The following is a 25,038-nucleotide window of genomic DNA, read 5'->3' as shown; positions in this document are numbered from 1 at the left end:
CTTTTCGGGCCATATGGATGTATAATCTTTTCCCTAAAAAACTGCTTTGAGTAAAATTCATCATCTTTTCAAAAGTTATGAGTTGTGGGAATACATTTTATTGCCACTTAGAGTATCTGAATAAATTAATTTAGATTCATTTTCATATCCTAATGGGAATCCCCCATCTTAATTCCTTTTCTCTCCTTCTCTTTCTATATGTATGTAAATATAAGTATATAGTTACAGATGTAGATAGATTTATATATGTGTATATATATATGTATGTATATGTGTGTATATATATATATACACACATATATTTAAAATTTTTTTTAATGTTTACTTAAACTTGAGAGAGAGGGACAGTGCATGAGCAGGGGAGGGGCAGAGAGAGAGAGGATCTGAAGCAGGCTCCAGGCTCTGAGTTGTCAGCACAGAGCCCAGCACGGGGCTTGAGCTCATGAGCTGTGACATCATGACCTGAGCCAAAGTCAGATGCTTAACCGACTGAGCCACCCAGGTACCCCATATATTTAAAATACCCACAAATTTGAATCAGTATGAAATGCTTTGAACTGCAAGTTGGTGAAGAAATAATAACATCAATTGAATGAATTATTTGATAGGGTTAAATTATTCAGCAGTGCCGGTCCGTTGCCCCACAAGAGGTAATGTCTATGTTTTTCATGTAATATACCTGCATATTCCTTATTGGTGGATATAGCAATCCAGATGCTGAAAATATAGGACACTACATATCTTGGAAAGTTATCTTTTTTGCCATGTGACAAACAAAAAGTCTACCTATAGAGGTGCATAGAGATATGGAATGGAGTTAGATAAATCTCAATATCCACATACTTTTTTCCTATACAATAAAAGGCAGTAAGTATTATGTGGCTTGCTTGGGCTTTAAACTACTTGAATTCCTATACCAGCTCCACTATTTACTGTATGACTTTTGGTAAGTCTTTATCCTCTCCACGCCTCAGTTTCCCAGTCTGTACAGTAGAGCCTACCTCATTGGATTAATGTCAGGATTAGATGGAATACTCATAAAGAATGTAGATTTAATAAACATAAACATTAATATAAAAGGGCACTTATTAATAATTGCTAATATTTATTGAGAGTTTGTTCATTTGTTTATTGAGTCATTGTCCTAAATGAAATGAGTATTTTTAAGTATTATCTCCATTTTTTTGGATAAGATAAAGTGAAACACTGAAAGGTGAAGTTAATTGCCAATCATTACATAGCTGCGAAGGTGTAAAACTTGAGTTAAAGACCACACAGTTTGGCTCCGGAATCTATCTACATGCTGAATCATTATAGTTTTCTTTTTTTAATTTTTTTTAGTGTTTACTTTTGAGACAGAAACAGAACATGAGTCGGGGAGGGGCAGAGAGAGAGAGTGGGAGACACAGAATCCTTAGTAGGCTCCAGGCTCTGAGCTGTCAAATCATGACCCGAGCTGAAGTCAGACGCTTCACCAACTGAGCCACCCAAGCATCCCTACACTATCGTTTTCAACACAAGCAAACACATGGAGAAATTAGAAAACATAGATATGAAAAAAATAAAAGTTCTCAATTCTCTTACCTGGAGATAGATTTGATTATTATTTCTTAATAGCATGTTTTCTAGATTTGTAGGTTTTTCACACAATATTATCATTCTGTCAAAATTTAGATACTGTATTTAAGAAAAACTCCTTGGTTTAATTGAAGACAAGATACGATGAATGAGGCTACTAAATTTGCCCAAGACTTCTGCTATATTTTCCTTTATTAGCTTAGCCTGATTAGATTTTTCTTTTTATTTATCAGATAGTTTTCAAATTGCGCTATAATATTCATTAGTATCTAAACAATTATAAAGAAACTCTAGAAATATAATGAATATGGCAGCTTATGTCAAGAGGAATTTTTAAAAAATTTTTTAATGTATGTTTATTTTTGAGAGACCAAGACACAGCAGGAGCAGGGGAGGGGCAGAGAGAGATGGAGACAGAACCCGAAGCAGGCTCCAGGCTCTGAGCCATCAGCACAGAGCCCGATGCAGGGCTCAAACCCACAAACTGCGAGATCACAACCTGAGCTGAAGTTGGATGCTTAACTGACTGGGCCACCTGGGTGCCCCAAAGGGAATTTTTAAGTCTCCAAAATAACAAAACACAAAGCAAAAATAAATAAATATAATTTCTGGGTAAGAGAAAATTTAAAAACTTAAAATTAAGAAATGCACAAAAGGTCAACTAATTTAGCTCCTACCTAAAATATTATGTATGTCGGTGTCCAACATAAATTTAAAAGACAAACAAGAAATTAGAAAAATTTTAATCATAAAATGAAAACACCAAAAATATTAATATACTTTAAAATAAATAAATTGATAATAAAACAAAAGGATATTCAATAAGAGGGTGAATGGGGCACTTAGTGGCTCAATCAGGTATCCAACTCTTGATTTTGTCTCAGGTCATGACCTTACAGTTTGTGGGTTCGAGCCCTGCATCAGGCTTTGTGTTGACAGTTCGAAGCCTGCTTGGGATTCTCTCTTTCTCTATCTCTCACTCTCAAAATAAATCCACATTAAAAGTTAAAAAATAAATTTATAAAAGGTGAAATATACTGTCTGCTAACAAAACTAAACACAAGTAACATATATATGAAAAGATAGCATATTAGCAATCAAAAATGCAATTTCTATTAATAAGATGTCATTGTCTTAACAGACTAATAAAGCCTAAGTATTTAGTTTTATTACTGACATTAAGAATGCAAGAGAATTTTCAATTTTACTCTACTGGTGCTTTTGTAAAATGGTGGAACAGCATCTGTCGCATTTTATGAATGTCTTCCCAGATAACAATCTATCACTTATTGTCTACAAATGCCTGAGTGCTTCCAGTGCAAACCAATCCATTCATAAGTGTGGGTACCAGGAACAGTGTTTTACCTCTAGAACACATCCATAGCCATGGCCAATCAGAATGTAAACTGAGCAGTAGCAAGGTAATCTTTTTGCCTGGCTAAAAGCTCAAGTCATGGGGCAACTGGGTGGCTCAGTCGGTTAGGCGTCTGACGCTTGATTTCCGCGTAGGTCATGATCTCACAGTTTGTGGGTTTGAGCCCTGTATGGGGCTCTGTGATGATGGCATGGAATCTGCTTAGAATTCTCTCTCTCCCTTTCTCTCTGCCCCTCCCCACTTGTGATTTTTCTCTCTCAAAATAAATAAAAAAAAAAAAGCTTAAGGCATGATATGATCTGGAGATATGTGAAGTGGCCATAGATGGAGAATCAGCCAGGCTGTTTTGCAGAGATTGAGAAAAGTGAGAGACACAGAGAAAAGGAGATAGGTGAGTCAGATTTAGCAGATGGCTTTCTAATTTCTATTCAGTCTCTCCCAATGGCCTGATTTCCATGAGTTCCAGGAAACCCCATGTCTCCTAATAACAAACAACTATTTTTCGTTCAACTTGTTCTTGATATTTGAAACCAAATAATAATAGAATAAATTGCTTGAAAAATTAATTCAGAATGTAAGCCAAGGACTGGAAGAAAATATTTAAAAAAGACATATCATAATGGATTGTTACCCAAAATATAAAAAGAGCACGTAAAACTCAACAAGGATACTAACACCCAATTAAAAATGATTAAATGACCTGAATAAGCACCTCACTAAAGAAGATATATAGATAGTAAATAAGCATATTAAAAGATGCTCAATGACATATGCTATCATGGAATTAAAAAATTAACACAATGAGATACCACTGCACACCTACCTGAATGGCTAAGACCCAAAATAGTGACAACACTAAATGTTGACAAGGATATGGAGCAACAGAAACTCTCATACATTCCTAGTGGGAATACAAAATGGTACAACCACTTTGGATGGCATTTTGGTAGTTTCTTACAAAACTGAACATACATTAACCATACAATCCAACAGTCATGTTCCTTCGTATTTATCCAAAGGGTTTGGAAACTTATGTCTACACGAAAATCTGCAGACAAATGTTTTTAGCATCCTTATCCATAATGCATAAGACTTGGAAGCAACAAAATATTCTTCAGTAAGTGAATGGATAAATCAACTGGTGCATCCAGACAATGGAATATTTTTCAGTGCTAAAAAGAAATGAGCTATCAAGCCACGAAAGACCGGGAGGAATCTTAAATGCATATTACTAAGCGAAAGATGTCAATCTGAAAAGGCTACATTCTACAAAATTCAAACTATGACATTCTGGAAAAGGCAAAACGTCGTAGACAATAAAAAGGGTAAGTGGTACCAGAGGTTAGACGGGAGAAATGAATAGAGAACAGAGGATGTGTTGGGCAGTGAAACTATTCTGTATTTTCTTGATACTATAATGGTAGACACAAGTCATTATACATTTATCAAAACCCATAGAATATTTAACAACAGTGAACTTTGAAATAATTGACTTAGGGTGATAATGCTGTGTCAATGTGGATTCAATTGTAACAAATATACCATTCTGGTGGGTGGTTTTGATAGTGGAGAGGGCTGTGCACATTTGAGGGCAGGGAGTATATGGGAACTCTCGCACTTTGTGCTCAATTATGCTCTGAACCTAAAACTACTCTTAAGTTTTTTTTTTTTTTTTTTAAGCAATTTGGGAATGTTTTTTAAGAACTTTAAAAATCTTTTGTTTTCTGAGCTTTTATTTTTTTAATGTATTTCTTTTTTATTTAAATCCAAGTTAATATATAGTGTAATAATGGTTTGTGGAGTAGAATTTAGTGATTCATCACTTACATATAATACCCAGTGCTCATCCCAACAAATGCCCTCCTTAATGCCCATCACTCATTTAGCTATCCCACCACTCAATACCCCTCCAGCAACCCTGTTTGTTCTCTACAGTTCTCTACAGTCTCTTATGGTTTTCCTCCCTCTCTGTTTTTATCTTTTTCCTTCCCTTCCCATATGTCATCTGTTTTGTTTCTTAAATTCCACATAGAAGTGACATCCTATGATATTTGTCTCTGACTGACTTATTTCACTTAATATATTCTAGTTCCAACCATGTAGTTGCAAAAGGCAAGATTTCATTCTTTTTGATCACCAAGCAATATTCCATTATATTGCATATAGTATATATATATGCAATATAATATATATATATATATATTATATATATATATGTATGTATGTGCATGCCACACATTGTTTATCCATTCATCAGTCTATGGACATTTTAGCTCTTTCCATAATTTGGCTATTATTGATAGTGCTGCTATAAACATTGCGGTGCATGTGCCCCTTCAAATAAGCCCTTTAAAAATAAGATAAACCCAATAATCCCACTTCTGAAAACCTGTCCTATGGGAGGATATTTAGATAATACTGTAAAATACAGATTATATTGTAAAAATGCTTTGTGTAAAAAAAGTTTAGAATAAAAACATTTATTGCATTGTTATTTATAAAAGTAAAAAGCAGAAAGTGATTATAAATACCCAACAATAAAGAAATGGTCAAATTGTAATAGATCTATACAACTCAATATAATGTAATATTAAAACCGCTTACAAAACTGATAAATTTACAGTTGGAAACATCTATTTTTTGGTTTTATACAAACCAAAACATCTATTTTTTGGTTTTATACAAACCAAACATCTATTTTTTGGTTTTGTTTTATTTTTGAGAGAGAGCACAAGCCAGGAAGGGGCAGAGAGAGACAGAGGGAGACCCAGAATATGAAGCAAGCTCCAGGCTTTGAGCTGTCAGCACAGATCCCGACACAGGGCTCAAACTCACGGACTCTGAGATCATGACCTAAGCTGACGTTGGACACTTAATCCACTGAGCCACCCAGGTGCCCCTGGTTTTATACAATTTTAACGGGGGCATTCTGGTTTGCATTTCACACTGCAGTTAAAAATTTTTAAACTTCATTGAAGAAATGCTGTCTAAGATTGCAACTGTAGAATTTTAGATAGCATGACAAACTGCTGAAAAAGCTTTTTCTTGTTGTCCAGGGAGGTTTTCCAGTGCTCCTCACTATCTACCACTGGGTTAATATACTTACCAGCATATTCCAATGACTCTTTCGTTTAGCTTATTTTTTTAAAATATTCTTTGTCCAAGGAACTTATTTTTATTTAAATTTCTCTATAATTTTAATTTTTCTAGTAAATTCTCTTCATAAACACATTGAAAACCATTTTTTTTGTTTATGTGGTTTGAAAAATTAAAAACTAAACTCTGCAAGAGTGTAATAAATAGTTTTGATTACTTCTGACTTTCTCTCCTTGGAGAAAACTAAGAGAGCTTCAAAGATGCAGAATTCAGAATGAAAAAATATGTCACACAATAAATATTTTTCAGGCAGTATCTAATGATTTGAGTAACCTTATATTTTCCTATAAAATATCAGTTGGTTAGTACCAAAGTGTCCAAGCTGCAAGGTTTTTGAAAAAGTATCTTGTCAATGTTAAGTTTAGCACAAAACAACCAATTCCAAGTTACCTTGAAACATTCCATAATACAAAATTTCAAAAAAATTCTTATGAAGTATGGCCATCGCTTATGTCAGTAATATCTATGGCTCTCAGGTTACTTATGTTTGCTACAGTATCCCCAGCATGGTTTTCATAGTTTTTCAAAATTGCATTGTTGAGTCTGAATCAGTAGTTGGCAATATATTTGTTCATTAGTTTTCTCTAGACCTTTTGATTTAAACTTTTAATATCTATAGTTTCTTAAAATTTTGTAGTATGTATTTTTATGTTATTTTCAAGATCTAGTGAGAAGTCATCAAAAAAAAAACCCACAAAACCTCTCACATATAAACATTTGTTACTGTATTAGTAGCAAAAAGACACCTAGTATTTTTCAATTCACTTTAGGATTATTTCTTTGAGGGACACTTATTTTTGAAGTTCTTGATTCCTTTCTAAAATGTCTGAATTACTGAAGTTGTCAAAGTTTCAGATTTCTCCCTTTCCGTCCATCTATACCCCAGAACCAGGTTCCCTCTTGGGCACGGATTATGTGTGGGTGAGGAGGAAGATGGTTCAGATTGATAAAGCAATACCCCTGGGAAAAAGACGATTAACATGTAGAAAGGGATTTCCCTGCAGTATAAATACCAGCACGCGCCCTCCTGGTTGCTTCAGAGCCTTCCTGATGTATATATGCAGGTAGTGAGATTTGAAACGGCCCTTTGAAACTGTAATATAATCAAACTCTGATTTGGGGAGAAGCAGTTCTCCTCCTTTTTCTACTCTCTTGTGGGAATGAGTTGCCAACCTTTTACTTCGGCTGATACCTTTATACCTCTGAATTCCGAGTCTTCTGCAACTCTGCCTCTGATAATGCATCACAGCGCTGCCGAGTGCCTCCCGGTCTCCAACCACGCCACCAATGTGATGTCTACAGGTACTGACTCCCATCCGGGTCTCCGTGCGGCTGGGCCTAAAGATTTCAGGATGGATCCTTTGGATCTTGTTAGCTTAGAATCTCCTCGCTTCTTTCATTTTCTCCTTTAATTTAAGTTAAATATTAAGTACATTTAAAAAGCCAAAGTACCTAAGAAATTGTTAAAGAACTATTAGTAAGCGTTGTAATTTCAATTGTTGGTTTTATTATAAAGAAGATTTTCTACATAACAGTGAGTCTGGGTGTTTTTAATCCAAAAAGCATTTTTATGTAAGCATTTATGGATCAAGAGCAAACTAAAGCAATAGCCTAAATAGGGTTTAAAAGGTGTTACTTCTTTATCTTAAAGATGTATTTGGTTTTACCATGTCCCAAAACAGCCATATACCTCACAGTAAACACAACTGAATGATTCCCAATACCAAAAACTACGGATTTCAAAGAATAAAATAATTAAATGATTTTAACAAATATATTTTTAGCATAATTCAAAATTCAAAAATCAAAACTAGAAGACACATGTAACATTTAGAACCCATAAAGCTGAGTTAAAATCTCTCAAAACTGAGTTCTGAAGAGACTTCAATCTCTAACGAAATTTTAATGTTTTCTTACAGAACTTTCTTATGTAAAAATTAAACTTGAAAATTTGAATATATTGTCTCGAATACAAATAGGTATGTGTTGCTAATGCACCCTTTCTTTATGCAGTAACAAGGTTTTTAAAGTAGATTTATAAGCGGACAAAGTTTTGAATTAAGTAAATTTCTTTCATAAGTAAGTTTGGGATTAATCTGCAGCTGAATTTTTTTTAAAATCTAGAGAGTATGTATCTGGATTGTGGTAAAATTATTAATGTAGAGGTTTTTTTTTTTTCCATCTACCAAAGATTCTCATAATTTAAATAAAAAGGGAATAATGGAAGTCTCCCAAACATATTTTTTGGAAAATATAATAAAGTATTTTAACCAAAAATATGTGCTATAATTAAATGTAAGCAGTTATCACAGTTAATTGTATATTTTAAATAATAGATATATCTATTCTAAGTATATATTTAAATAATATTTAAATACATGATTATAGCATTTGATTTTATAATTTTTCCATCAGATAAAATTATAATATACTAGGTAAGGAAGTAGGAATAATGCCTATAATGAAAAGAGCATTGGATATAACATGGGTTTCATGTTTGTTTAATTTTGGATTGCATAGTGAGATTTTTATATTTGATCATTATAATATAAAATATTATAATGTAAAATTACTTCCGTTCTTTCTACATGCCAATTTTAAAATGAAAATTTGAAGATTTATCAATAGTAAGAGAAAATGTTGCTTTCTGAAGTGACCTCATATCTCTAATCACTAGATTGTATCTCAGAATTTTCAAAGGATTCTAATTCTATACTTAATAATATCTTATATTTATTCAAGAATTTATAATCATATTTATGCAAACCTATCACTATGTTCAGGATATGAAGGAAAAATGAGGAAATACATAAGGAGTGGTTTTATTGTCAATACCCATACTTTTAGTCAACTTGGTGATTCATGCTTAAAGCTTGATTAAAGTTTAGCAATTCAAATTTATTTTCATAATACACATTGATTCCACAAGACAAGTAAAACTATGAATGAGGTAATATTTATATACTGCTTTCAAACTTTACAGATCTCAAGTCACTCAACAATTTTTTTTGACCAGCTTTATTATTAGAATTTTTGCATTGATTGTGGGCATCCAGAAAACTTCTTGATTTCAACATCAACATAAAGACATCATCCACTGTCATGGATTTTTCATCAACATCTGCATTTAGTGGGGTTTTTATGATTGTATCCAAATAGAGACCAGTTGCTTGGCCATTTTCTCTTTGATGGAAGAAATTGTAAGGAGAATAGAGATAATGACTGTTCAGGAGTTGGTTTCTGTATTCATTCCTCTAGAGAAAGACCACTATATACAACCATATTATACAAGAATTTTAAGAGATTATTCCTCCAGTTTATTGTAATGTGTATATGAGATGGAACCTACAAGAATTCTGCAACTCCCAATTGGCCAATGTCCAAACCGGTCAGTCACCCTTCATAGAGCACAACATAATTAAAGATTGTTATCATCCAGATTGATAATTTATGATCTGGTTACCTAAGACAAAATTTGATTTCTGCTTTTAGCCTCCTCAGCAGAGAATTTCCCCCAAGTGAAAACAAATTATTGCCATATAACTTTAAGAATCCCATAAATGTGTCTTTTTGCAATGAAATGACTGTGTCTTGAATCCTCATACATTTTCTTACCAGTCCCGTCTATTTTGTCTTTGATCCAAACTCCTAAATGTTTGTGTGCATATTTCCTGGTGACATCGTTGGGAAACACAGCAACAGGACTTCATTATTCTGTTCCTTCCTGTCATTATGGAAACCAGCCATCGACCTATGGAGTGATGGCAGGTAAGAAAAATTGTCTGCATATGTGAGGTTGAGTTTGGGGACACTAAGATGGATTTCTTGGGTCTGAGAGAATCTTATTATTTATTATTTTTTATTCTCCACTTAGTTAACATACAGCGTAGTCTTGGCTTCAGGAGGGTCTGAGGGAACCTTTAGCAGAATGTGTCATGAAATTCTTATTGCTTAACCTTGGAAATTGCTGGTAAACCACTACTTACTGAAATGTTCCCTAATATGTGATACCTTCAGAGATCATAATGGTTACACCTGATTGCCCTTATTCTACATAACCCTGAACTTCTGTGCTTAACTCTTTTGTTTGCTTTGTATGAATTTTACTCTAATTCATTACTGCCAAACTGCAGATTGTCACTTGATGTTATTGATGTTACTTATGTCACCAGTTATAATATGGTTGTGACTAGCCTCTCGTGCTTATTTAAGTTTAAACAAACTAGCTAAAATAAGGTCAAATTTAAAATTTAGTTCTTCGGTTGCAGTAGCCACATTTCAAGTGTTAATAAACTCATGTGGCTACCAAAGCAGACAGCACAGACTTCTACAACATCTCCCTCGTTGCAGTATTTCTTCTGGATATTTGGCCCGTGAGGTAAACAAGACATTGAAAGCTAAGAGTGAATCGTAGCGGCTTTAGTGATAGTTGTTTAAAGCTGTGGCAGCTCTGAGTTGTTGTTAGTCTTAAATGAGATTGAAATAGTTGAAGTTACTTTTGTTTTTCCTCTGGACAAAAAAGCATCACTAGATCAAGGTTAATTATTTATTGATGCTTGTATGAAAGCACTGATAACACATTTCTTAAGAGGAAAATCTGACCTAATCTATTCATAACAAACCTTATGACTTAATTTTAAGATATGGCCAGGCAAAAGATTTTAAGGGTTTAACAAAGTACACAATTTTGTATACATATTTTTTAGGTATTCTTTGACCTTTTATATTGGTTACTACAGGGAGAGAAACCTTATGGGTGACAATAAACTACTGAGGTTCTATGTGAGAAAATAAGAGAGAGAGTATGTGTGATACTAAGGGAGAAGCTTTAGATAAATGAATCCTATATTAAGGAAATCTTTTTTTTTTTTTTAGTTTATTTATTTTGATAGGAAGAGAGAGAATCCCAAGCAGGCTCCATGCTGTCAGCTCGAGCCCCATGTGGAGGTTGATCTCAGGAAACGTGAGATCATGATCTAAGCAGAAATCAAGTCAGACACTTAACTGACCCAGCCACCCAAGCACTCTTGAGGAAATCTTTTCTAACTGCTTTGTCTTGTTATCATCCCTAATAAGTGATGGGTGGGGGGGGGGGGGGAACCCATGGATTTACAACTATAAATTTGAAATAAAATTTAACAAGTATTTTAGTTCAACATTTCATTTCTCCAATTTTTTTCATGTTGAGACTAAATAAAACATTAAAACTTCAAGCTATTCCAGAAACAATGATCTCCACTTACATTCCGTCAATGAGCATTCTACGTAAACTAGTATCCTCACCTTTATGGTAAGATGAAGACTAATGAAGACCTGTAAGTCCTAGTATCTTTTTTTAGTAATTATGAAATGGGGACGGCCATATTTTTCCCCTTGGAAGACTGATTATTTATGATTCATATATTTAATAGTTAATCAGTATTCATGGTTAATGAGAACAGCCCTTGTTGATGATAAGCTACTCTCATTATAAACATAGTAGAATGTGCATTGAGCCAATAGAGGTGTAGGCAGAATGCTTTGTATGGCCCACACCACATTGGGATCTTGAAGACCAGATGTGACCCGCACATGGCTGTACGCGACTGTCTCTTGGAGGAGCAGCCTTGCTGACCACAAAGCCAGGTCCAACTTGAGGTGCCTTCGAAACTAGCAACAGGTGGCAGAGGATGGAGGTTCACCACAGACCAAACACTGAGATGGTTTTTGCTACCACCTCCCTCCCCCTTGAGGCTACTGCCCTAGTGGGTTTGCAGCTGGCCTGAGAATTCTAACCCGTTTCTAGTTTCCAGGCCCAGGCTCACAATGAGAGTCCACAGGCAGCGGGGGCTGTACTGACAAGCCCCCTCGGCAGGCACTCAGCAAACCCTCTTCCTCACTGCAGTTGAAAAGGAGAGCTTCCAGAAAAGCCCTTTAAAATGATCCAAAGCCTGCTTTAGTGACATGAACAGCAATATGGTCATGCTAAGACTTGAATGTATCGCTAGAGTCTTAAAAGTTATTTATATTTAGTCACCGAAAGAAAAACTCACCGTGGCAAGCATCGAGATTATATTTGAATATCTTTTGAGAGTGATATGCTTTATTATTGGAATGTCATTATTTTGACATATATTTAGTATTGGTTTTTGCATCCTAGATTAAACCCCAGAGAATCTGAACTCTTCTGTCTTTATCCCCAGAGAGGCTACACAAATTGAGTTATAAAACGCAGGAATTCAAAAATAAGAGCACAGAGATATAAAATACACCAGAGAAACCTGGCTATGTCATTGGAATTTTCCGAGAAGCCTCAGAGCATTCATCAAATCAGCCACTTGCCCACACTCCGCAGAAGCGTCTTATTATCTACAATAAAGACAGGTTTATTGTCATGTATGCGATATGAAAGGAATCTAGAGAAAGACATATATTTCAAAGGATGTGAAATTGCTTTATTTTACTGTGGTACTCTTATACCCGTACTCTGATGCTTACATTTAGTTTGAATGTTTTGTTAAATTAATAACCCACTGGAAGGGAAGAGCTATAGCTAATATTTGTTAAGGTTAGTAGGGAGGATTTTTTAAATTATGAAATGAATCCACCATGCCTTATCCATATGTGGGCACACCAAAGAGAAAGATGCATTGGGAACGATGAATTAGCCACACCATGAACTAATTACAAACCTGTTCAAGTCACTTAACCTCTCTGAGTTTTAATCTCTTCCTATCTGAGTTGTGGTGAGAGCTACAACTTTATTGAGGTTGAATTGTGGCAAATTTGTACCAACTTGACCTGGCTTTCCCATGATCTTCTCTTTAGATACTGTTGCAGCTAAATGCCTTCTTCTGTCCTTTCATCCCTGAGAATTTAGATTATTCAACAGCCTACAACATGGATAACAGGAAACAGTGAATTAAAATTGCTCTCTAAGTGGAGGCTGGTGGCTCAGTAGGTTGAGTGTCCAACTCTTGACTTTGGCTCCGGTCATGATCCCAGAATCATGGGATTGAGCCCTATGTGGGATTCCGCACAAGCAAGAAGCCTGCTTAAGATTCTCTCTCTCTTCCTCTGCCCCTCTCCCCTACTCTCTTTATTTAAAATAAAAAAATTTTTCAATGTCAATTTAAAAATTTAAAAAAAGCTCTTCAAAGTCTCTTCTAGATGAACACAACACAAAAGAACAACAAAAAGACCTCAAATGCTAATTCTTGAGTATTTGAAATTGATTCTCTTCTGAAGGGGGTGAAAGCTAGGCAACACACTCAGTGGGCTGTCTGCTCTGCCCACCATCCTGGGGAAACTGAGCAAATCAGCGGCACAGTAATGTGTGTTAAACACAGCAAGGTCATATTATATAACGGCCAAGCCAAAATGAGGTATGAGAGTCCTCATTTGAAAATTAATTTCAAGAGGGGGGCTCCTGGGTGGCTCAGTCGGTTGGGCATCTGACTTCGGCTCAGGTCATGATCTCACAGTTCGTGAGTTCAAGCCCCGCCTCAGGTTCTGTGCTGACAGCTCGGAGCCTGGAGCCTGTTTCAGACCCTCTCTCTGACCTCTCTCTCTGACCCTCTCTCTGACCCTCTCTCTGACCCTCCTCTGACCCTCCCCTGTTCATGCTCTGTCTCTCCCTGTCTCAAAAATAAACATTAAAAAAATTAATTTCAAGAGAAAAGTAAAATAGCTGAGGTTTGGAACGATGAATTTTTTTTTTAAGTTTATTTTTGAGAAAGAAAGAAAATGGGGGAGGGGCAGATAGAGAGGGAGATGCAGAATCCAAAGCAGGCTCCAGGCTCTAAGCTGTCAGCACAAAGCCTGACACGGGGCTAAAACCCACGAACTGTGAGATTATGACCTGAGCTGAAGTTGGAAGCGTAACTGACTGAACCATCCAGGCACCCGCATTGTTTTGTTTTGTTTCTTTTTAATAATAAGTGAATAAGAAAAGATAATTATGACCGAAAATGCCCTCTCTAACTGCTCGTATGCAATAGACAACAGAAATCAGTTTGATGGTTGACATAGAGAAATAGTCAACTTTGGAGCCCAGCTCTCATTCTGAAGTTGTTTTCTTTCCTCTTCTCCTCCTTTGTCTCCCCCTCTGCAGTTCCTCATTCCTCCCCCCACTCCTTCCTTCCTCTTCTTTCTCTTCTTCCTTCTTTCTCCTCCTTTTTTCTACTTCTCCTTTTTTATTTTGTTTCTCCCTAACTTGTTCTGGTGGTGTTGACTCTGAGGGAGGAAGTAATTCTGAAGGTTTGGGGTTTTTGTTTGTTTGTTTGTTTTTTAACCTCTGAATCAGAAAAAACTGTTTCGTAGCAGTAACATGAGGCATTTTCCCTAAGTTTTCTTAGTCTCTCAACTACTCAATTTGATCACTATAGCAGGAAAGCATTCCCAGGCCACGTGGAAACAAATGGGCATGGCTGTGTTCCAAATAAATTACAAAACCATGCAGAGGATCCCTGCTGTATATGGATAAGATTTTCCCCGTGCATAGAAAAGATCACAATTCACACTTCTGGTTTGCCTCACTTGGTCAGGTGTGAAGAACAAATAAATAAATGAATGAATGAATGAATGAATGAATGAATGAATGAATTAAAACATTGAAATACACATTCCTTTGCATGTCTCCAGCAAAATGGTGAATTTTACTGTGTCCCTCTGGTTCCCCTGTGTGTTCTTGTAAGGCTTCAAGTCCGGACCCTCAGAGACATTGTCAGCATCCAGAGCCACGTGCTCCGGAAGAGCAATTTGCCCCATACCATAGTGTGTTGAACCAGCCACCTTGGCCTCCCCATTGCTAGCTTTAAAAGATTTACCTCTTTTCTTCTCCCACGTCCGCCACATGGAAATATACGACCCAGCAATTTAGGAAAGCTTTTGTGAGGAGCACCTGGGTGGCTCTGTCCATTAAGCATTCTGCTCAGGTCTTGATCTCACAGTTTGTGAGTTCAAGCCCCACATCTGACTGAGCACTGATGGTACAAGATTCTCTCTCTCTCCCTCCCTCTCCTCCCCTTCCCTGCTCGTGCCCTCTCCCTCTCTCAACACAAATAAAAGAAAGGTTTGGGTGGATTAATCTACAACATGAAAATATACTTCAGACTGTAAATAAGGTGCAAACACTTCCAAGAGGTTTAGCTGTGTGCTTCTCTAGCCTCACACTGCTTTATCTGTGTTTTGGAAATTGTTTATGAGACTCTGGCTACAGAGGATTCATTGCTTCTTTTATCTTCTTCCCACTTTTAAAAATTTTTTATGACATCTCTTTTTTAACATTTATTTACTTTTGAGAGAGACAGAGCATGAGCAGGGGAGGGGCAGAGAGAGAGGAGACAAAATCCGAAGCAGCCTCCAGGCTCTGCGCTGTCAGCACAGAGCCTCACACGGGCCCAAACCCACGAACCGTGAGATCATGACCTGAGCCAAAGTCGGACGCTTAACCAACTGAGCTACCCAGGTGCCCCGTTTTTGTTTTTGTTCTTGTTTTTAATCAGTACTTCAGAAAGATTTAATATCTTTCCATACATACCCTACCAGTCACTGTCCACTCTCCCCCAAATATAGGATCATATGAGACACACAGCACTTTGCCTTTGCTTATGACTGTCATGAATTTCTGTTTAAAGTTAATTCCAGGAGAAATGTGTCTGTGCAGATAACTGTGGATATATTCACTTAATGAAAAATACAAACATATCACACATTGTGTTTTCCTTTGCTCTGGATGCCAAACCTTTGAACATAGTATCTCCTGTGTACTTTTCATGGACTCACATTCAAATTTATATTTTAAATGTTGATTTTCCCAGAGTATCTTTTAAGTTTATTTATTTATTTTGAGAGAGAGGGTGAGAGAGAACGCAGGGGAGAGGCAGAGAGAGAATCCCAAGCAGGGTCTGAACTGTCCGATGCAGGGCTCAAACTCATGGACTGTGAGATCATGACGTGAGCCGAAATCAAGAGTCAGATGCTTAAGGGACTCAGCCACCCAGGCACCCCTTTCCAGGGTATTTATAATGTATAAACTACCTCTATAATTTTCCAGAAATAGAGGTGGCTCTCTTCTAATATTGTAATAAACTATAATATTTTTGTCTGAAAGTATATGTTTAATGTAGCCAAATATATTTAAACTGCAGATGTCTTTAAAGGAAAGTACATTTGGCTTACCTGAGTACAGATTGCCTAAAAATTGAATGAGGTGATTATTTCAGTGTGGTTTATTACAGTGCTTATTGGACTTTAGATCTGGTTTTAGCTGTATAGTTGATTCATTGTAGCATCCAATGGAGGTTGTTTAACTTCCTTTTACTTAAATTTTCTAAATTTTAAATTGTGAATAAAATTTGTTTCTATTTCACTTATATAAAGACAAGATGACAAGTGTGAAATGGACACAGCACAAAGTATCACGTAGATTTGTAGCAGTGTGTGACTATGGTCAGCAAGAAAAATAAAAAACGATGACCACAAAGGCTAATAAATAGACCTTACGGCATAGCATATAAAAGATATGTAACAAATTATTTATGGAAAATAAAAATTTGACTTAGGTAAAATGAGTTATCTGAAGTGCTTTAAGATACATTAAATGTGTAAAATCACACAGCAGACGGCACATATATATACACAGTGGGATATTACTCTGCCTTAAAGAATGAGATGGCCATTTGTCACGGATGGAGCTAGAGAGTATTATGCTAAGTGAAATAAGTCAGAGAAAGAAAAATACCAAATGAGTTTACTTATATGTGGAATCTAAAAAAACAAAACAAATGAACAAACAAAGCAGAAACAGACCCATAAATACAAAGAACAAACTGATGGTTGCCAGAGGAAAGAGGGAGAGACATGGGCAAACTGGGCGAGGGGGAGTAGGAGATACAGGCTTCCAGGTATGGAATGAGTAAGCCACAGGGATGAAAGAGCACAAGGAATGTGGTCAATGATATTGCTTAAATTTTTTTTTAAGGTTATTTTTGAGACAGAGCATGAACGGGGGAGGGTCAGAGAGAGAGGGAGACACAGAATCCAAAACAGGCTCCAGGCTCTGAGCTGTCAGCACAGAGCCCGACGCGGGGCTCGAACTCACGGACCATGAGATCATGACCTGAGCCGAAGTCGGACACTCAACCGACTGAGCCACCCAGGTGCCCCTGTGGTCAATGATATTGTAACAGCATCATCTGGTGACAGATGGCAGTAGCTACACTTAGAGCAAGCACAGCAAACACAGAGTCGTCCAATCACTATGGCGTATACCTGAACCAACGTAACATTGCGTGTCAAATATACTTCAATACAAAAAATAATAAAATAGTAAGGTAGAGAAAAAACCTCAGCAGCTTATTTTTTTCTCGCTGCTTTTACTCTTTCTCATAGTACTTCATTAAGTGTCTTGAGTGATATTTGGTGTTTTTGAATGATACAAGAAGTGAAGATTGTTTTCATATATCTGAGTACCAACTCTTAAAGCCTAAGTGGAAGCAAAGTCTTGAGATAAATATTAAGCAAATCCTAAAATAAACGTGATCGGTTTCCTTTTATGTAATTTCTTTTACTTCAACTAGCAGAAATGCAAAGCTAATAGAAATTAGTAAACATTGGGACACCTGGGTGGCTCAGTCAGTTGCGTGTCCGACTTCGGCTCAGGTAATAATCTCATGGTTCATGAGTTAAAGCCCCACATCGACCTCTGACCGCTCAGAGCCTGGAGGCCGCTTCAGATTCTGTGTCTCCCTAGCTCTCTGCCCCTCCACCACTCACTCTCTGTCTCTTTCTCCCTCTCAAAAATAAGCATTAAAAACAAAAGAAATTAATAAACATTTTAAAAATTAATAGAACTGCTTTTGAAAATTTTATCTTGTCTGATCAATATACCACCCACTAAAGCATAGAGTGGACAATTAACTGACTTTAAAAAGTAAAACTGGGTAATTTGGGTTTGTAAAAGAAGCATGAATTTTTTTAGACAGGAATAGTTTCTTTCAAATATATTTCACAGCAGCTAAATTTATTTTATGCTATTTTTGTTTAACTCCTCACTTGTATATTACTTTGCTCCCAAAAAGGACATAGTCTATGGAAAGGGGCACACTTTATAATTACATATTGTCATATAAATAATGCAAGTCAATCATTTGCTGACTTACACTATTCTTTGGTTATTACATATTGATATATTAATATAAGATTTATATATTCTAGAAAATTACATTATTACTCATGTCTTTGATTTGTGAATGTATTTATAGAAAAATAATAGGTAGCATAAATTTGATATATTTTTTCAGTGTTTCCAAGAATGATTATTGCATACATTCTATAGTAATTTATTTTTAGCTTAAATATTTATTTATACTCATAAGAAAAATGATAAATTACCAAGTATTTTATTTGTATAAAATGTCTTGCTTATACAAGTGTCATTAACTATAAATTGAAGTGAAATCTCTACCAATAAAAACAATGTATTGATGAGGAAAAACAGAAATGTGTCGAAATTTGGCTGATGCTGTACTGTCATCCACCCATGCTCCCCAACTGAGAGTGACTCTCCTTTCCTAGTACAGAATGAAATCTGCAAGAAGTTTTTAAAAAATTACATCTTTTAGTGTTTTTGTGATTTATTATTTAGCCCAATCAGTTGATCTAATGCTTCATCATTTATGGGCGATTGCCTATCATATCTAGAATTGCACCCTTCCTTGTCATTAGTTTTGCTTCTTCAATAATAATCAAGAAATGATTCCATTATATTGTATACTTTTCAAGAAATCTTGATGCTGCCTTTTAATAGAACTTTAAAAATTACCTTTTTTCCTTTCACTCCTTGAATCTATTTAACCATATTAATGTATTTCATGTTCTCATTATTTTCTTTTCACCTGCCTTTGTTAAATTAAAAAAAAAAAAGACACGATTATTTTCCCTTGAAATTAAGCATTGACTGATAAAACAGGGGAGCTTCTTAATATTGTAAAATTAATTTTCTAATACTAAGAAAACTTCCCAGCACAGCACTTTAAGCATATGCGTTGTTTATAATAAACATCACAGATTATTTGCGTAACGAATTAAAATAACAGAGATTGAAATCTACATTCCAGTTTTAGTTGAACCTCAGATTCACAGGAACAGGTGTCTTTTAAGAGAAAAATGAAATAATGGGAAACATACTTCTGACAGTATTTGCTTATTTCTATTTTAATTATTTGCAATTCCCTGCTTTTTTCCTTTGGCATTATTTTTGTTTTTGCTGCTCTGAGGAAGGTGGAAAAGAAACATTTTTACTAAGCTACTCTGACTGCTATTTTAGAAGGCTGAATGTTACTTAACCTTTTAGAACTGTGACAGCTAGGGGTGCCTGGTTGGCTCAGTCAGTTAAGCATCCAACTCGATTTCGGCTCAGGTCATGATCTCACAGTTTCTGAGATCAAGCCCTATGTTGGGCTCTGGGCTGACAGCATGGAGGTGGTTGGGATTCCCTGTCTCCCTCTCTCTCTCTCTCTGCTCCTCCCCCTCTCTCTCTTTCTCAAATAAATATGAAAAAAAATCTTTTTTTAATTTTGACAGCTGTAGGGAAATAATGGTTTCAAAGGTGCAAAACTTTTGCTTGTATAGAAATGGCGGACAATTACAAATCCCTTTCCTTTCCTCTCTTTGTTTATTCACAGGTAGCTTAACCCCTTGTCTTTACAAGTTTCCTGACCACACCTTGAGTCATGGCTTTCCTCCCATGCACCAGCCTCTTCTGGCAGAAGACCCCACCGTCACTGATTTCAAGCAGGAACTCAGGCGGAAAAGTAAATTGATCGAAGAGCCCATAGACATGGATTCTCCAGAAATCCGAGAACTTGAGAAGTTTGCCAATGAATTTAAAGTGAGAAGAATTAAGTTAGGTATGCACTTTTTAAGAGTAACAGGCATACACCTTAGTCTGCAAACCCTTACTATATTACTGTTCAGTCTCTTATACTCTACTCAGAAGTCTAAGTTCTTATTCTACATCTCTGCTGTGGATATAAGTTACTCCAATTATGGAAATCCTACAAAAACCTTTATCTCCTTGTTAATTCTTAATATCCTAAATACATAGGTTTTTAAATTAATGCTATTTTTTCCCACTTACCTACCTCAAAATTTGTCTTGAAGTACTTGCTTTTCTATTTTATTTGAACTTAGGAGTAGATAAGTCATTCATATGATTCGAAGGCATAAAGGGCATAAGTGAAATATATCCTTTCTGTTTGTCTTTCCTGTTTATCAGGTTTCTTTGCATCCTTCCAGAGATACCTTATGTACATATAAGCAACTATACAGACCTTTCAATATAGATTTTTTTCTATAAAAAAAAATGAGTTTGAGCTCAAATGAGTTTGAGCCCCACTTTGGGCTCCATGCTGACAGTGCAGGCCCACTTGGGATTCTCTCTCTCTCTCTCTGCCCCTCCCCCTGCTTCCACACTATGTCTCTCTCTCAAAATAAACTCATTTTTAAAAAATCCTATGATGATTCACATCATAAATGCCATTTTGTACCTACATAAATTTATATGTAGGACAAGTGTTAAAAACACAATTTCTTAATTAAAGTGTGTGTATTTGTAATTTTGATAGATGTTGTCAAATTGGTCTGTATAGAGGTTGTACCAAATTTTACCACCACGAGTGTCTCTTGGCAAACTGCTCAGAATATAATCTTTATTTTTATTTTTCCTTAAAAGCATATCCTCAGCACTTAGAACAGTGACCGACAGCACACAGAATAAAATTGTTGAAGAAAAATGTGGTTTAATCTTTTGGGTCTTTGCAAATCAGGTAAATCAGATAGGTCAAAGTGGTACCTCATGGTACTTTCATTTTAAATTTGAGTGAAGATTGAAAAACGGTACTTCATGTGTTTTATAGTCATTTGGAATTCTTTCTCTGTGAACCGTAGATAGCCTTTGCATGCTTTCTATTCAATAGTGTTTTTTAACATAAAATAACTATAAAAATTAGCCTTGATTTAAATTCATGAAGTAGTGTATCTTTTAAATGGATTTAAAATGATAGTTCCACCCTCCGCACCTGTGGAATGAACCACAGGTAATTTTGTAATATTTATTGATGGGCATTGTATGTAACCATTTTATGCATACAGATATATAGCTATAGGCCCTGAATTAATATGCAATGACTATATATGATAAACACAGCAATAGGCATCTTTACAACAACCATTTTCGATGAGCTATTTATATTGCTGTTAATATTTCAAATTCAATGCTGATGGTTGATATCAACTTGTACTCTAAAAGTGTTTTGGGACAATCGATAGGGATCTTTGGCCTGAAGCATTACCAAATGATATAATAAATGTCCTCGAAGATACATGTAAAATACTGGGTGATCACGGTCTTGTAATAAACATGTTTTTAGGGAAAGTAAACATAATTCTTAGTTTTACTTGGTACCCTTTAGCAATATAGTTGAAAATTTTATAGATGAGATAAAAATATTTGTGATATATCATACATTTTATGCATCATATTTAATACACTATTTTTTAGCATATATCATCAGACATTTAATAAAGACAGCAAAAATTTTTTAGTGTCTTATAAAATGTTTGATACCTCTATCCAATGTCACTAAGTACTGTGAATGGCAGATGTTCCTGTCTGAATTGTTTTGTCTTCTAGAAAAAATTAAGAGTATTTTTTGAAGTACTTGACAATTCTACATGGAACTTACTAAACAGTTCTAAATTGCCAATGCATATGCTTAAAAGAAATACTTCATAGTTAAAGACCAAAAGAAAGACCAAAGTGAATCTTTCTTGAACAGCTGGAGCTAATGGGTCTTTATTGCCCTCTCACAGGATACACCCAAACCAATGTTGGGGAAGCCCTGGCAGCTGTGCATGGCTCAGAATTCAGTCAAACGACTATCTGCCGATTTGAAAACCTGCAGCTCAGCTTTAAAAACGCATGCAAACTAAAAGCAATATTATCAAAATGGCTGGAGGAAGCAGAGCAAGTCGGAGGTACTGAAGTTAGATCTCTGAGGGCTGTGTGATGTTTTAACCTAGAAACAATGGTAGGGAAAGACAGATACCATATGTTTTCACTCTTACGTGGATCCTGAGAAATTTAACAGAAGACCATGGGGGAGGGGAAGGAAAAAAAAAAAAAAGGTTAGAGAGGGAGGGAGCCAAAGCATAAGAGACTCTTAAAAACGGAGAATGAGCTGAGGGTTGATGGGGGGTGGGAAGGAGGGGAGGTGGGTGGGTGGTGGTCTTTGAGGAGGGCACCTATTGGGATGAGCACTGGGTGTTGTATGGAAACCAATTTGACAATAAATTTCATATTACAAAAAAATGTTTCATAATACTAAAAAAAGGAAGGATAATGAAAGCATAGAAATAAGTTTACTGAGAAGGGTAAACTGAGTGAGAAGATAAGCTGTAGAAGAACAGGTTTCTAGATAACGTGGCACAGGCATGAGGTGATGACATGACTTTTTTTTTTTTTTTTAAACACATCCAGATTTTTTGGCTCTGTGCTATACCATAGTGATTGTACCGGAATTTTTATAACCTAATATTACCGTAGGCAGAGAATTTGTACACACCAGTCTTCCAAATAAGTACATAAGCAATTGCTAATGTAATAAAATTACCTACTCATACTACCATCAAAGCTGGATAAAGAGCAAAGTTTGAGAGCTTTTCAATAAAATGTTCCAAGGAAACTATGGTAGGGTCATCATTTATAGATGTTTGCAGAGTTAGTATTTCTGCCTTAACATTTTTGTGCTGGGTCTTGTACTATAAAATAACACAGAATGCAAAACTGTAAAACAAAAATGTATAGACTTTATTTTGCATTGTTTTATAAAGAAAACTTGAAACTCAAATCTGACAGTTTTTTAAAACCTACTTTGTTTTTGCAATTGTTTCTCTTTTCCCCATTACAGCTTTATACAATGAAAAAGTGGGAGCAAATGAAAGGAAAAGGAAGCGAAGAACAACTATAAGGTATTCTTTTGAGACATTAAAAGGTATAGAGGAAATGGAATATATACATATATATATGTATATCTATATATATTCATATAGATATATATAGTGTGTATATATATATGTATATATATAGATATACATATATATATATGGAAGAGTATTTGAGGATAATATAGGTGCAACATAACACAAATGCATGGTGAATAGAGTCCATTGAAAAAACAAGATTGGTGGAAAAGCATAATTTAATAACCTAGAGCCAGTAAGAACACTCACTCCACAAGTTTTTGGCTAAAACAAGAATTAAACAATTACTTATACAAAGTGTTTATTTCTGCTGTCCTTTCAGATATGTCTTGCTCTGGCAATATGGTATCTATGTTATTAAAAATAGCAAAAGTAGCAATCAGTATTTCAGTCTCTTAAAGTCCAACATGATTCCTTGCATTTCAAGCTAGAAAGACTGTTGGCTCATCTTTTGGTAATTTGTGTGAAAATTACAGAGGAAATGCTAAAATATACATTTTGTTTTGGTCGATGAGTTTATTCACTAAACATCTCACCTATTATAAATAACTTAAATGATTTCTGAGGGACATTTAGAAATGCCCACACAAGTGTTCATTTCCTTTTCAGGAAGTCAGTGCCCTCTAGTGGCACAAAGTTGGATAAACATAGAAAGTCTAAATTCCCTTATTTCTTCCTGTGACTCTGCTTACGGTACCCTGTGTAACACAAGCATCTAAATGTTCTACAGGCTACACACTTATCTTTATTGAAGCTTTGGAAATGTTTTCAGAGTCTTTAAATATTTTCATGTTGATATTTATGAAATTCAACATTACTGAATTTTGATCTGCCAAAACATCATTAAAACACCTTAATCTCACACTTCTCTATACCCCTCCCTACTCAGTATTGCTGCTAAAGATGCTCTGGAGAGACACTTTGGAGAACAGAATAAACCTTCCTCTCAAGAGATCATGCGAATGGCTGAAGAACTGAATCTTGAGAAAGAAGTAGTAAGAGTTTGGTTTTGCAATAGAAGGCAGAGAGAAAAACGGGTGAAAACAAGTCTGAATCAGAGTTTATTTACTATTTCTAAGGAGCACCTTGAATGCAGATAAAATTTACTATTGTGTAACATCCAATTTTTCTGTTTTTCTTTCCTTTCTCTTCCCCAACAAAAATAGAAATTAATTATTTGGCTGGCTTCAAAAATTTTATATCAACAACTTTTGCAGACGCTTTTCTACTTTAAAAAATTAATACAATTTAAATATTGGTGACTTATTTTCTTTAAAATATTCTCAGAAGCCAAACTGTGTATTTTTAAGCCAAAGATACCAATAGGAATAAAACAATAATTCTTTCAAAGTCTTTCTCACTCCCTCTTTATCTACACACGCACACATGGAGTGTGCACATGGGTCTTTCAAGATTCCTTTTCCCAAGGCTGTTTATTAGCTTTTTAATATTTCAGTCATAATGCTAAATAAAGAATATCACCACAGAAAATACAATTAGAAAATTGTGACCAATGTCCTGTTTACCATCAGCATTAATAGTTTGTTTGAACTAAATTGTTTGCACTTAAGAGCTGGAGGTGCGTTAGAGTTTTATTAGTGCATTTAGGAATAAATCTTAATTAGAAGCGACACTTTTGATCTTTTTATTCTTCCCAAAGATTTAGCTTTTTTGATGTTTATTTATAGAAAATAGGCTTTATGGATTCTGAACCCAAACTATTTTGTTATCTGCAACAGTGCAGGAATGATGTCTGGCTTGTTTACTGTTGTTTGTCCAGTGCCTAGGAAAGTGCTTGTAGTGGGCACGCAAGCTTCGTTAAATGAAGAAATGTGCTGTTGTGATATTACCAATGAAGGAGTGTGCTGTTAACAATTGCTACAAACTTGAAGGGTGCGTAATTT

General features: G+C 35.5%; 1 protein-coding gene across 2 annotated transcripts; it reads left to right on the top strand.

Moving 5' to 3' along the window:
* The first annotated feature begins 7,199 nt into the window (after positions 1 to 7,199).
* Positions 7,200 to 24,603, top strand: POU1F1 (POU class 1 homeobox 1). 2 transcript variants are annotated; one of them, XM_007082000.3, is made up of 6 exons: positions 7,200 to 7,411; positions 9,806 to 9,877; positions 19,777 to 20,001; positions 21,965 to 22,129; positions 23,062 to 23,122; positions 24,024 to 24,603. In XM_007082000.3, exons 1-6 carry the CDS (start codon positions 7,270 to 7,272, stop codon positions 24,232 to 24,234), a joined length of 876 nt encoding a protein of 291 aa, XP_007082062.1. In that variant the 5' UTR covers positions 7,200 to 7,269; the 3' UTR covers positions 24,235 to 24,603. The 2 variants fall into 2 exon arrangements, with proteins under 2 accessions (XP_007082062.1, XP_007082063.1); XM_007082001.3 differs by having other exon boundaries at positions 9,728 to 9,877.
* The last annotated feature ends 435 nt before the right edge of the window (positions 24,604 to 25,038 follow it).

Source organism: Panthera tigris, chromosome C2, assembly GCF_018350195.1.
Source record: "Panthera tigris isolate Pti1 chromosome C2, P.tigris_Pti1_mat1.1, whole genome shotgun sequence".
NCBI lineage: Eukaryota > Metazoa > Chordata > Mammalia > Carnivora > Felidae > Panthera > Panthera tigris.
This window is presented reverse-complemented; position numbering and strand designations above follow the sequence as displayed.